Below are 15141 nucleotides of genomic sequence, written 5' to 3' on the forward strand. Positions count from 1 at the left end.
GTATTAGGATTGCACAGGATCATAAGATCATTTTCTTTTAAAAGGAACTGTAAGAGAAACAATTTTTGACCGCGTGACATGATGTTTATTTAAAAATCATGAAATGAAGAAATCAAACTGAAGAAAAGTTTCGTACATACGTTTACAATACATTTTATGCACACGATACATTGCGTGATTCTACTTTTAATAACAAATTAATTATGATAAATTACGATCTATACGCAAAAATTCCTTGAAACTCTTTATATGAAATTACCATAAAAGTTTGCAATTCATATAAAATCCTTGATTATAAATTTTTTTTTAATGTGACATACGATACAATTCCGTTCAACCTTAATGCTGATCTATCTTCAATCGTTAAAGTTTGTCTTTATCGATAGCAAATTCCCTCGCAAGTATAAACAAATAACTACTTATAAATTAAAACAGGACACCGGGTACAATGTGGAACACATGAAAACTTCACTATCAACAGGTCCTCAGACTCCCGATGAAACCGTTTGCGATGTCGGAGTCATTTCCCACAGGGATAGCGGCTAAGTACACCTTTAGACCGAAAATCGAACATATTTAATCGAATATTCGAAACTAGAGGATTCAAAAAATCGATATTTAATAGAAAACTTGGTAGAATATTAAAAATATAACCAATTTTCGTTCTATACATCTGCGACAAATATATGGTTTCGATTTGACGATTTTTAAGTTGTACTGGATACTTAGTTAATCAAATTTCTATCAGATGTTTTAGAAATAAATATTTGAAATATGATCACGAGTAAAGTTCAAATTATCTTGTTTATTTTTTTAAATAAACCTGGCAAAAATAATGGACATTACAGTTACAAGATTGTTATGAATATCTCTTAAATAATAAAGTTCTTCTTCGTCATTTGGGTCACAAGAAAGCACGACATTGGCAGCGCGCTAGATGAATATCTTCTCATAGAAGTTATCATAACTCCTTATGTATTCTTTAAGCTCCGCAAGATCTTCAACCTTACTTCACTCTATCTTCTGTTTATTTTCCGACCTATAAGGAGGAAAAGTATTGTAACCAAAAGAAACTTCAACAATTTTTTTACGGAAACACACGTTTCGAGACCTTCAGATTACATTTTGGCTATCACAACAAAAATGGTTACACTCTGACCTAAAAACAAGAAAATCTATTCAACCATGACAAATATTGAAATTTCTTTGCGGAAACACGTGTTGAAACTTCTTTACGGATTATGCTAATTAAAAAAAAAATCCGATTCGATACGACGGCGAATAAAAGAGGTAATTCGATCGGTAATTATGGTCACCTTCAAGTTCTTTTTTCTTTTTTTCTTTTTTTTTTTTAATATATTTGTTTTACAACAAAATTTTCAAGCAGTAATTTTAATTTCGTTGCTTTTTAATTAATTTTATTAAAAGTAAAATAAACGTTAACAATCAAGTCTAACTATTCGATTTTCAATTTATTATGACGATATTGACAATTGTGTTGTTTTTTTATGTAACAAGCTGTAAACTTTTTGAAAGTAATCATTGTAAAATTAGTTAAAAAATCTAAAAATCTAGACAAGACTTTTTCAATGCTATTTGTACCACGGTTTACGTAACATGGATCAACTTTTTATCGGTATATGTTCAATTTAAAAAATGTGAATATTCTATCTATACAATAAGATCACTTACAATTCTTCACAAAGCTTTTGGATACTTTTCACTACTAGACGTGGCATCTCCTCTGTAGCTTGTTTACAACCATTTTCTTCTGCCTCTTGAATTGTTAATCCTATAACTGGTTCATACCGTTTATATAAATCATTTGATATATCAGGTATATCCAAACTGGCAAGTAATTGATTCAATGCAGCGCAACTTATACCAGCGTGTACAGCGCCTGCAACAAAGTATTTGAATTTACATTAGCTACGATGTTAAATAAATTCAACTTATCCTATTTCTATATATTATTTTAAACGAAGTATATTACAGAATGTTTCAAAATTCTCTTTCAGAATGTAATTTTTATAGCTCGACGAACTCTTGCGCAACAAACATTTTACTCGGCTGTAATAAACATTTTTCAATTAATCAGTCTAGTAAAATGACTGCGTATAAATTAAATATTTATATTTTTTTCTTTTTTCGTATATAATTCATTAAATTAAAAGTTTATTAATAAATACAATGAATAGCTTACCGAATACAACTGTCTTGTTGATATCGTCGGAATTGTGACTATCGGAGTGTTTAACTTTCCCTGTACGGACCGAAGTTATTGTTTCGCATTTATGACAAGCGACAGTTAAAACAGAGTGCAGGCCTAAACGTTTTTCATCCGTTACTCGTTCCAAACTTAAAACTTCACTACACTTGCAACACTTCAAATTCTTCCCTAATTCTTTTAGTTCAACGATACGTCTTCCTTCGCAAGCATTGCTTTCTTTCCACGCTGTCTCGACACGCTTCTTTTTAGCTTTTGACATACTCGTCAAAGCTTTCAATTTCTTATCCGCTACATTTCTCTTGGCAAATCTGCCGTTTGTATTACGAAAATGATAAGGCATTCTGCTATACTTCTACGATACACTGAATTACTAACCTAAGCGTACTGAAAGCCACGCGGTGTGGCCACTGCACGGCAATTGTGTCAGTTATGTATACTAAACAGAAAACGTCATGGTGTCAAGCCAGGTGCAGTAATCCAATACAAAGAGAAGCGGAACCACACACTGTCAATACGCACATCCCCGTTGCCGACGCCTAATACACCTGTACTTGTATACCAAATATACAGGAGGTAAGAGAGTGTCTCCAAGTGAAGCAAATATGGCGTCGGGAAAAGTAACGCATTGCCACGCATGCGTTTCATTTAAATCAATTCTACAATTAATCTTGTACCTTGGGATCGGAAACAAATGATTTCTATTTTTCTGAACGTTCTCTTAGAACTTACATTCGACAAAATAATACCCGCGAATGAAAGCGACAGCATTAAGAGTCAAAGAGTCAAAGAGTCAAAGAGCATTAAGAATGAAAAAGTTAAAGAGATTAAAGGTTTAAAGAGTTGAAGAGAGTATACAGAGTAAAGAGCAGAGAGCATGTGATCAAATTAGTTATTAGAACTTAATTGTTTTAATACATAATAAACTAATTAAACTGATAGCCAAATCAATAGAGCATTTTTGTGTGACAAAAATAGTAACGGCTGTGTAGTAATAGTAACTGATTGTGCAGTTACATAAAATGGGATGCGTAGATTAATAGGTATATGTTTTTCACTTCCAACTCTGTTCCGTTTTCTTGTTATTTGCAATTTAATGTTAACAAAATCGTGACTTTTGTCGTTTTTTACTTGTAAATTTTAAACTAATGCGGCAATATCAATGCTCCAATGAGATAAAATGTAGGCGATGAAAATACCTAAATTGTAAATAACAAGAAAACAGAACAGAGTTGGGAGTGAATATACCTATTAATCTACGCATTCCCTTTTATGTAATTGCACAATCGGTTTGCTGTTACTATTTTTGTCACAGAAACGCTGTTTTAATTCTCTACCGATCCGCCTATAACCAAACCACGGTCGCTTAAATTAATCCTACAGTATTTCATTATTTCATTATACTCCCATTTCCATTATTCTACATTTACAATAAAATAAAGAAACAATTTCAATTAGATCCTATTCTTGTTGCACTAAATGATCCTATTAACGTGCAAATTGCAATAAAAACAAATGTAATCGATAAATGTCTATTATCACTGAAGAACTTGTACTTTTTCCAACTAATAAAGATCTACAGCTCGTACAGAGACGATACAAATAATTTTGAAATGGCCGATAATTTACAAAGACTTACGAAAAAAAAAAAAAAAAAACTATGATCTTAATTTAAGAGTGTGTTCAACTTCGCTTAGAGATAACAGTAATACTTAAATGTTATTGGCATTGTATATATCCCTTACGTTTACACCGACTGAACAACAATTTTTTCAAGTCAGTTTCATTTTATAATTTGCAAATTCAATTTTACGGGGGCTCTGAAATCTGACTTTGCACAAATACGACCCTTAACCACTGAACGGGAGTGTCAATAGCTATGCGTTGTTTCGTCGTTGTGAGCCGTAATTTGTCCGCTAGATTTTCCGTAATGAAATTCGTGTTCGAACACCGTGTCCACCAACGTCCGGCACTCGATTGATCGTTAGTCACGATCGAGGACGCGAACAAACGCGGTGAATATCAACCCGTGATGTGCGATGTCAATGTTGATCCAACTCCCGCATGCGCGTGGAGAAAACTTGAACGCTGTTTTCCGAAAGGAGCATTAGTATTTTCAATGCTGTAAATTACAGAATGTTCATTTTTTTCAGGGGAAAGTTTACTTTTGTATTCGTACATAGTCGTAGTCATTGAAACATCTATATACATATATATATTTACTTTTATATTTATATCTTACTAATATAGCGAAGTCATTACAAGAACATACAAATGTTCAGTTAATTTTGGGACGTACACCACTTTCATAATGAATGTTTTTTTTTTTCGTTCTGAATTGAATTTGATTGAATTGAATTTTATCCAAAGCGATTACATGGATATTTTTTCTTATCGACAGTGAGACATTTCTATTGAACAAATTAACGAGTCAATTTAAACAATTGCTTGCAGAGAATTTTTGCTTGCAAAGTGGAATTCGCTTTTATAATGAACGTTTTCCTCATTCTCTTTAACAACTGAATTTCATTAACCACGAATATAAAGAAATTTAATCTCGTTAACAAATGAAACTTCTTTATAAACAAATTTAACACGGTTCTTAAGCATTGCTTGCGAGAATTCCGTGTTATAAAAAAAATGGACTTACACCACTTTTACAACGAACTGCTGACATGTTATAAGTATTATGTCTAATAGAACGAATTTGACAAAGCTCACAGGTGGTACTTGGATACTGGGCGAAATACTCTGTATCTCCTGGGTTTCCCTTGACATTCTCCTCTGTACTGCCAGCATTCTCTCATTATGCGCCATATCCATAGACAGGTAAGTCGTTCCCTGCATTTTCAGAATCGCGTCACGTAAATGGAACGAGATTACTAGTCAGGTGTTTCTTACACGCGTCAAGTAGAACCCCGTTCGATATCCCCAATAGAAGTTTCCTGTTTAGTTGGCGAGAATTTTGAAGAAAGAGGATTGCTGAAAACTTTACAGGAGATTGTTCGGTGTAGTAAAAGTATCGTACCACAATTGATCACGTCTCAGCTTTTTCCTGGCCACGTGTTTTATATCGATCTGTGCTTAACAGGGCGCGCAGTGAGTACGTCACTAAAAATTGGACGTTCTTAAGGGGTTTCACCACAGAGGGTTCGGCCAATAGAGAATTTGAACGATGGGGGTTTATAATTAGATAATCAAGGTTTTAATGTCATCGATTTCGAAAACAATTGACTCAATGGAAGATTTGTTTAACACCAAACGTACTACGATCGATCGAACGACCGTTTTCATATTTTTGTATTCGGTTATTATATGCAATTGTTTCATGGATTATTTAATTTAGTTTCACGTAAAATATTGTTGTATTTAATTGAAAGAAGTCTCTTTCAAACTAGCCATTTGTACCAATCACGGTAGAAATATTTACAATTGAACGTCGGTAGGTTTAGTATTAAAAATACTAGATAATTGTAAGGAGAGAGAATATCATTATATAATGGAGTTTCAATTTTAAGCTGATCACAGAAGTGATCCTGTTCTCCCAGTTAGGAGAAATCGATTTGAATACAAACGCGTTGAGAATTTACGGAGCGATTATTTTATGAATGATCAGATTTGCTAACTTATCGTAACTCGTCTGCTCCGGGACCATATAATGAACCTTCCACGGCTGACGGTGCTCCTTTAGTGGCAATTCATCCTTGTTTTCATAATGTTTGCTGTCGCGTGTCGACGCCTGGTCTTTGACGTCGACTGTCATCGAGCGATGGAGACCTTTCTCGCCGTGCTCTGTAGTAATTGGGCCGATTTTAATATCTAATGCCATAACGATCAGCAATAAAGACCATGGTCTATCATTAGACACGCAATTAGCGAGTTAAACTGAAATTTTTGGTAAAATTTTTGCTAAAACCACAATTTCCGTCTTTTCAATGTTTGCAAATAGAAAGTCTAAAATGGTTATTCAACTTTTAAATCTATTTTCATTTGCCATCAAGCACTGCAGTTTTACACTCAGTGTCAGATAATTTTGGGTTCGAAGTATCACTTCCAAACGTAATACATTGCATGTATAGAGTTGGTTGTGTAACACGAAGCAAATTTGAACAGGTTGTAATTTTTTAGAAAATTTAATTTTCAAGTGATTGTTTTTAAAAGGCTAAACTTTAAGGAAATGATAGAACAAGTTAATGACGATATTCGTGTAAACCTAGGTGGTAATAGGTGATGTACCACCCTGTATATCTATTATTGTATTATCTACACATTCGTTTATACAAAACTTTGCACGAAACCAATTTTATTGCTCCTAATGCCAGCAACCAAACACGATTTCGTCAGTTTCGTGTCGTCGAAAATTACTAAGAAGGGCCCTTGTAAATGATTAAATTTTTGTTATTCGTACAATTTTTTAATAAGTACAATTTTCGTTTTAGGTACCTAGCCATAACTCAACCTTTGATATACAGCCGACGACGTCGAAGTAAAAGACTGGCTGGCTTGATGATCGTCGCTGTCTGGATCCTTGCTGGGGCTATAACCAGCCCACCTTTGCTGGGATGTTTTCCGCGTGCAACGAATCGCGACAGTAAAAAATGCTCGTACAACATGGACTCCTCATACGTAATATTTTCAGCGATGGGTTCCTTTTTCCTACCGATGCTGGTAATGCTCTACGTTTACGGCAGAATATCTTGCTTGATTGCGAGTCGCCATAGAAACTTGGAAGCCACTGGCAGTGAAAACATCAAACCACGTCGCAATGTGCTGGTAAGAACATGATGTACAATACAGAACTTGTCGAATTGATCAACTTTTCATACTTGTCAACTTAGTGTTCTCGAGTATTTGGACATTTGAATGATTTGAATCTCGAAAACTGATTACCTATAAAAGGTAACTTTGCACGTGTGATTTATTTAATATTTTTGACTCGTTTGTAAATATACAACTGTTCCTTATACAATGACTTATATCAGTATATAATATATATAATAAAAATATCAGCTTACAGGGAACGATGAGACAGAACATTTTTATATTTAGAGCTTATTCATACGATGTTTAATTGCAGAGATAAAAATTGAAACTTGGAACACCTTTTTCCTGAAATTCAATTTTTGCTACGAACTTCTAACTTTTCAATTATTATTTTCAAAACTAAGCGTTCTATGAATAAACTGTAATATAAAAATGTTTCGTTTCGTCGCCCCTATAAGCTGATATATTTCATTTATTGACTTTTTATAGCCAGCCATGTTGTCTGAACCTACTACTTCAGGGCGTATATGTATATGTATACACTCTTCGCGGTCGGAAGGTTAATTGACGTAATTGTCCTTAAGCCTTTTATTTCAAAAGCTACCGGCGTTCAGACTGTAAATGTCTCCTATTTCGTTAAAGACTTTACGTAGGTCGAATTCCCACAGAGGAACTTTAATGTCTAGTGAGAGAAATAAAAGTCAGCAAATGCTCATAAAATGCTTTTTATTTAGAACACCATGAATGTGTCCTATACATTTCAGAAAAGGTACACGCAATATTGACTCGATGTGCGAATCTTTAATCTAACGTTTCTTTCCAATATCTATAATAACAGTATCTGTCTCTCTTCGTCATTTGTATCATTGTTATGATACAAATTCGATATGTTTAATAAATAAAATTTACATTTCTATTAAACAGAATTGCCGTTCTAACATATCACGCGACAAAAAATATAGCAACTGAATTATGGTTAGGTGTACATTAAAATAATGAAGAAAGAACAGGTTACATGGTTTTATTTGTCTCGCCCTATACACGAAAACCATTTAGAGGGATCAATATATCTCAGAAAAAGGAAGCAACTCTTATACAGAAAAGTGTATGTGCACTTTGCAGCTTGTATCGTTCTATCTGTGGAAAAAGGGGCCACAAGAAGTTACAATGCATAGCAGCATTTAACTTCTTCCTGTACTATTTTTTTTTTTATTTCCAACCAACGACGAGACAACCTCTTTCAACTGCGTGACCCAATCTTTTGAATTGAAAATAGGAAAAATAGCGATACTTGAAACATACGAAATCATTTTCATTATTGAGAGTATCATAGATTCGTAAATAGTACTAAGTTTTTTTTTTATTCTTCAACTATGGGGAATACGAAAAAATACTCCAAGTTAGGATTCTATTCTTAACCCTTTGGCTGCGAAGAGCGTATATATACGCCTCCGAGAAATGGGCTCAGAGAAATGTTTATATATTGGTTATATCAATTTAAAAAAAAATATCAGCTTATGGGGCACGATCAGACGAATCATTCTTGTATTTACTGTTTATCCATAGGATGCTTAGTTTCGAAAATAAAAATTGAAAAGTTAGAAGTTTGTTGCAAAAATTGAATTTCAGAATAAAGGTCTTTCAAGTTTTCAATTTCTATCTCTGAAACTAAACGTCGTATAAATAAACTGTAAATATAAACAAAGTTTCTTTTGTCATTCTCTATGAGGTGATATTTTTTTTAAATTCGATTGTTCGACTATTGTTTTTTTTTTTTTTTTTTTTCTTTAAGAAAACAGCAACAGTATGAGACCACTACGAGATCTTAGAAAAAAGGTCCTTTAAGTTTCTAATTTTTATTTTCGAAACAAAACGTCCTATGGATAAACTATACATATGAAAAAGTTCCGTCTTATCGTATCCTGTAAGATGATATTTTTTTTTATATTTACACCTCTACGTATCTTAGAATTTTCAGCAAAAATCGTCCGCGGTCAAAGGGTTAATGAAATGCCAAGAAATGTAAGAATTTATGCGACGTTTCATTCGAAATAATTAAGAGATTGATGTCATGGCCTTAGGGCGATAGAATTTACATACCTACATATGTACGTCGCGCGAAGAGCCCCAAGGAACTTTAAAATGGTCAAACGAGAAATTTGTCGCTATCCTTAATATTTCGGTTTGTAACAATTTATGAGATCCAGTTTTCATGTTACATCCAACATACTATCCTGCATAATGAATAACAATGGTACACGATAATACGGCAGAGTTGTCTCACTAATATCATGAAAGCAATGCTTGCTTATTAAACTCCACCATGAATTTCAAACATACCCATGAAATTCTGAGGACGATATGATTATTGCATAAATTGTCTCGGTTATCTAGACCGCTTTGAAATATGAATGGAAAGCATAGATTTGGTAAATTATAATAATACAATGGAAATAACTTTATATTTCCATATATCTATAAGATTACGCTACTATACATCGTGCTGGTTTTTTAAATTATCAAACGAAAAAAATGGAACGTTCTGAGATATTAGTGTCATTGAAATTTAATATTCCAAGAAGGCTACTCGAAAACAGTAATATGTTCTATACTGCTCCATACCGTACCTCGATAGGTAAGCAGAATTCCATTACGAGAAAATTGCATATGTCGGTTAATCTTTTTCAGGAATCAACGTCTGCAAGAAAAGATTCGGTCGTAGGAATTTTGCGTCAGCGTAATTTACCCGAACATTGTACATAATGATATGCTGTGCTTGTCCTCATTTCTTTTTTTTTTTTTTTTGTTATCGTACTTAATATCAAGGGTATTATTATTATTATTATTATTTTAAAGATGTTTTGAATAAAAATTATTTAATTCAAAAGTAGAGAGAAATTCATTGGTATGTTGCAAAAGTGCTTCCATAATATAATAAAATGAATCGATAGAATAGAAAGCAAGAGAACAATACAATCTTCCAGAAATTGTTACCTACAATCAGACTCCTTTCGTAATCACTGGTACAATTGTTTGGACCAAACGAAGCAAGCAACTTCTTTCTGATATCGAAAGAAACAAAGACGTTAAAGCGGTGGCGATAAAAGCCGAGTTCTCTGTAACAATGTGCTCATTACTTCGTTCGAATAATTTCGCTGATTGCTCGGGAACGTGAGTTTCAATTTACGAAAATTCCCCACGCAGATTGAACGAGCAAAGAGCATCAGGGTACGAAGAACCGAATGTGTGACCAACACTGTGACCTGTGACAGGGCCTCCAATGAAGCGGAACCGCCGACCACCAGCAAAAAGTCAGGGATCGTCCGCAGTCATCAACAGAGCTGCATCAACAGAGCAGCTAAGGAGACAAAAACTGCTGGCACTTTAGCAGTGGTCGTAGGTGGATTCGTGGCATGTTGGTTACCTTTCTTCATTCTCTATTTGGCCACACCGTTCATGCCCATGAACCCGCCGGATGTCCTAATGCCAGCTCTAACGTGGCTAGGTATAACGTATTTTATTACTAAACTGAGGATTTTTATGCGTTTAGAGGAAATTTGAATATATAAGAAACTATGAAATGCACAGTGTACGCAATAATATAAAAAATGTTGAAAGTAAAGTTCATATTGTAATATTTGCGCAGTAAAATGTATTTCTTGTTTAGGTTCAATATTTATAAATACATCTGCGAAGATTTTATTTTGCATAAGGATCTACAGTTTACTTATTACTAAACTGCGGTAATTAACGAAGTTATAATATGTGTAATGAATACGCAAAATAAAATAAATACACAAAAACATACATAGTTGCGAACGAGTGCATAAATATATGAAATATGAAAAATAAAATACACGTTGCATCGTTTAGAAGACAAAACATGCGTCAAACCTTTGACTTACGAACGATTCTTGCTGGAAATTCTAAGAGGCGTAGAGGGGTGAATTTAAAGAAAAAATATCAGCTTATAAGGTATGATAAGACGGAACAAAAATAAAAGTTAAAAACTTGAGAGACCCTTTTTCCTGAAATTCAATTTTTCCAACGAGCTTCTAATTTTTCAATTTTTATTTTCGAAACTAAGCATCCTATGAATAAACGGTAAATATAACAAAATTTCGTCTCGTCATCCTCTATAAGCTGATATTTATTAAAAATTGATTTAACGAATTCAAACATTTCTCTGAGTCGATTTCTCGAAGGCATACATAATATATGTATACGCCCTTCGCGACCAATCCCGTACCCTACGTTTCGTGTTGTTATTTGACTCCTTATTGTTGGGTATGGGAGGCGCGGACACTACACTCGGCTATCCTGAATTGACATTCATTCGCCCTCGAATGTCCGTTTTCTCGAGTTTTGCGTCTCAACAGCAGTGCGCGCCGCGCTCTCTTTCGCCGTTTCTCCTCTTTCTGGGAGTGCCACTTCGACAACACCTCAAGCTGCCCCTTCCCTGGAGTGTACTCCCCTCTCTCTTTCTCTCTCGACGCCTCACTGCTGCCCGCTCCACTGTCAACACGACACCGTCCTTCGTTTCTCATTGTTGTTCATCGTCACTCATCGTCACTGGCCGGTCCTCTTCGGTATAGTTGCCGCTGTAACCCCCCATCCCGGACGAGCCCCCACATGTAGGAGTCTAAACGAAAAATAAGGCACGGGGATTCGAAGCCACGATCCTCGGATCCACAGTCGAGCGCTTTATCTACGCGACCAATCCCGTACCCTACGTTTCGTGTTCTTATTTGACTCCTTATTGTTGGGTATGGGAGGCGCGGGCACTACAATACAATAAATTAAAGTTCACAAAAATGAAATAAAAAAATCTTCATTCTTATACATCCTTGATGATAAACGATTTAATTATAGTTTTTAATGTTACTTTCAGGGTGGATCAATTCAGCTATAAATCCATTCATCTACGCCTTTTACTCGGCCGATTTCAGAATCGCATTCTGGCGACTGACTTGTCAAAAATGTTTCAAGAGTAGAAGTAATTTGGATCGAAGCAATCGAAAATTACCAACTCCGGCTAACTGGAAGAAGGAAGCATCGAGGACGTGAAAATAGTGGAACAATGATGAAAATAAAAATCCATCGATCGCTGTGATCGAAACAGAGGTCACTGTGATTTACCTAAGAGTGCGACTCGTGTTGTATCGAATGAGACACGTAATTAAACAAATTCAAACAAGACATCAATCTCATGATACACGTAACTTGTTCGAAATATACAGTATTTTACAATCGGTAATAACTAAACAAGTGATTACAACATTTATAAACTGCGAATACTTGGTATTATTTGGAACATGTCTGTATCACGACTTTATTAAAATTGGATTATTTCACAAACAACTGTTACAGCTATTAGATCTGAATACATTTTGACCTAAGCAGGAGTTTCAGTTTCATTTCACTTACAAAAAAGCGGATAGGTTAACAAGTATAATAGTTGGGTACCGCATGAATCATTCATCGAAGAAGAATTTATATCTATTTATATCCTTGTTATAACGGCACAATAATTGCTCGTTTTCAAAGCAACTGGTAACTGGTGATGAAAAATCATTTTTGTTAATGTAGTGAACAGAGAAAACTTTGTGAAAAACTATTATCCACCGCCAAAGTTGAATTGCATCTTAAAAAGTTTTTGCTATCTATTTGGTGGGATTAAAAAGGTATTCTTTAATATGAACTTTTATTACTAATCAAAAAAATTAATAATGAAAAAATACTGTTCACAACTGGACGAATTAAAAACACTTGTAAAAGAGAAAAGACCACCGCTCGTATCCAGAAAAAGAATTGTTTTTTACAACAATAACGCTCGACCGCACATATCTTTAACGACAACATACGCCATACTCGTCAGAATTTGCATCATCTGATTTTTATTTGCTTCATACATTGCAAAATTCTCTTTACCGAAGATGGTATAAGACCAAGATGGACGCCTAGATTTTAAAAACTTTTGAAAAATTCAACAAAATAAAGTGTGAAATAGGAAGATATACAGAATAGGATATTTAGGGGTAAATACCTAAATACCTGAATACAGTAATCCCTTGATAATCTCTGCTACTGTTTGTTTTGAATTATCGCCAACCACTTGTTGATTCGCTTTCCTGATTGCCAAATAAACATAAGTGGGTCGGCCGCCGAGCGACTAGTTACGAAAACATTTTTTCATGATTATTTCATTGGAAAATCTAATACTTTTTTCGATAATAATTTCTTGTGTTGTTAGAAGAAATAACGTTTCTTTAAAACTTACACTCATAATTAATGTGAATTGCGGAATATGTTACTTTGTTACAGAAAATATTAACTTACCTTCTTTGGCGACTGTGACTATGCTTCGCTTTCGCATTGTAAATGTATTCAAATATTTGCCTTTTTTATCTTATGATTATTTTTCTATTATATATATATAATAGAAATTATAATAGAAATATTATATATATATAATAGAAAAATAAGATAAAAAAAGGCAAATATTTGAATATATATATTTATATATACTATATATTTATTTCATCAGTTCCATTCATATTCTTATCAGTTATTACATCATGTACGGATAATAAAAGATGTAGCAAATTTTGTTTTTCTCATGTCTGTATTTGTACAATATCCGTTTATACATTTTTGTTGTAATTAGATGTGTTCTGACTGAGTGTCTCTATGTGCGGAAACAGTTATGAGCGCTTGTAGCGACAAATGCCGGAACTATATTTCCGGAGACTTTCAATATTACATTTGTGACAGTTTTCTAATTACAATGATACCACATATAATACAATTCGGATCATATTTACAATAATTTATGGACGACGCGGAGAAAGTCTTTTCGAAAAAGTTTTTTCGATTCAGCTCCCCTACTGGCTAAATGTTTTACTTAATTTACTTCTTCTAGTGGCCTCTCAGTTTTTATGTCGCGTCGACCTTTTCGGCGACGGAATCCGTTCCCTTGATGTGCAGGACCCAGAGCCAAACTCCGAGTTGACTTCAGCGGCAGTTGCGGAAAAAGTAGGAAACTCCGGGATAAGGACAGAGAGGGCGATACATAAATTGCAGGAGAGACGAGGATAGGACGATTAGGCTAGCATGATTTTTTTTCCAGGACAGTGAAGCAAAGAAGCAATATTTTCTAATAATTCTGGTTTTTATATATTTGTTACACTTTGGCGGATGCGACACCAAGACCTGATTTTGCAATTTCGGCCTTAAAACTTTCTAAACAATAAAATGAAGATAGCAAACATACTTTTATTGTTTGTAGGAGTTGTAGGAGTCAGTTATTTTTTTTTTTTTACTTTTTCTTCCATTTGTATCATGTTTTGTTTTTGCAATGTTTGTTTAATATAATTAAATTGTTATTTACAAACTATAATGACGTAAGTTTTTATAAAAGCTTGTAGAAAACACCTTTCACATCCTGACTTCTTTTTCAATGCGATAGAAAACATAAAAATTGCACAATATCGTATAAAAATAATCTTAATATATAAAAAGGTTGTTTCCATAACAAAACATCATACAAAAGGAAGAAAAAGTAAAAAAAAAATAAGTGGCTCCTACCGGGATCGAACAGCGTCCAGCGCAAAGCTAGAGTTTCGAAGCGACAACGAGAATAGAAAGAAACAGTTCGATGAAGAAGGATGAGAGACCGATAGTCGACGTTGGCAAATGTAAGGATACGGGATGCTAAGCGCGATCTCGACTTCAGTGAAATGGCAACAGTGTAGAGAGACGCTGTTGTGAGAACGGCCAACATCGCAATGCGCAGCCCTTGCAGTCTCGTAGGTACACGGACATGCCACCGAGCGTTGCATGTGTGTGTGTGTGTCTCGGCGGCTGCTCGCACCAACAATACATTGTCGCTGACGTCTCGCTTGCTTATAAAGCCTACCTTACCGATGGCCAGCGGGTATTACGGATGGGGTACACAAATCCACGAAGTTCCTCGAGAGGAGGAATGGGCGAAAAGTTCTAAAGACTCGCATGACGCGTTCACACGCGCCCCAGACATACTACAAAAAATCAGTCATCTTCAGATTTCATCGTCACGCACAATAATAAATCATCAGCGACGTAACAGTCTCCCATTAAAACACACTCTACACGACATTACACGTACGATT

General features: G+C 34.6%; 2 protein-coding genes and 1 long non-coding RNA gene across 9 annotated transcripts in view; 1 reads left to right on the forward strand and 2 right to left on the reverse strand.

The window, feature by feature from the left end:
* Positions 1 to 12391, forward strand: part of LOC128891146 (octopamine receptor 1-like) — a 117799-nt gene extending 105408 nt beyond the window's left edge. For all 7 annotated transcript variants that reach the window (XM_054150396.1, XM_054150394.1, XM_054150395.1 and 4 more), the window contains 4 exons: positions 4944 to 5056; positions 6667 to 7000; positions 10196 to 10496; positions 11883 to 12391. In XM_054150396.1, the coding sequence (XP_054006371.1) occupies positions 4944 to 5056; positions 6667 to 7000; positions 10196 to 10496; positions 11883 to 12058 (924 nt within the window). In that variant the 3' untranslated portion in view covers positions 12059 to 12391. The remainder of the gene's footprint in view (positions 1 to 4943; positions 5057 to 6666; positions 7001 to 10195; positions 10497 to 11882) is intronic.
* On the reverse strand, positions 47 to 2940 carry LOC128891157 (uncharacterized). Its single transcript, XM_054150411.1, has 3 exons — positions 2204 to 2940; positions 1693 to 1900; positions 47 to 1039 (listed from the first exon to the last, which is right to left on the reverse strand). Exons 1-3 carry the CDS (start codon positions 2568 to 2570, stop codon positions 1012 to 1014), a joined length of 603 nt encoding a protein of 200 aa, XP_054006386.1. The 5' UTR covers positions 2571 to 2940; the 3' UTR covers positions 47 to 1011.
* LOC128891160 (uncharacterized) lies at positions 12184 to 13427 on the reverse strand. The gene is made up of 3 exons (XR_008460765.1): positions 13331 to 13427; positions 13038 to 13163; positions 12184 to 12548 (listed from the first exon to the last, which is right to left on the reverse strand). It is a non-coding gene; the product is annotated as an uncharacterized LOC128891160 (long non-coding RNA).
* Positions 13428 to 15141: the final 1714 nt, after the last annotated feature.

Source organism: Hylaeus anthracinus, unplaced genomic scaffold (assembly GCF_026225885.1).
Source record: "Hylaeus anthracinus isolate JK02 unplaced genomic scaffold, UHH_iyHylAnth1.0_haploid 12001, whole genome shotgun sequence".
NCBI lineage: Eukaryota > Metazoa > Arthropoda > Insecta > Hymenoptera > Colletidae > Hylaeus > Hylaeus anthracinus.

Bases quoted from the DNA above. Each gene is read 5' to 3' on its own strand.
- LOC128891157 (XM_054150411.1), bottom strand. From the start codon at position 2,570: ATGCCTTATCATTTTCGTAATACAAACGGCAGATTTGCCAAGAGAAAT. The intron at 1,901-2,203 runs GTAAGCTATTCA...ACTTTGTTGCAG, and splicing joins CAACAAGACAGTTGTATTCG to GCGCTGTACACGCTGGTATA. The intron at 1,040-1,692 runs GTAAGTGATCTT...TCCTCCTTATAG, and splicing joins CAAAAGCTTTGTGAAGAATT to GTCGGAAAATAAACAGAAGA.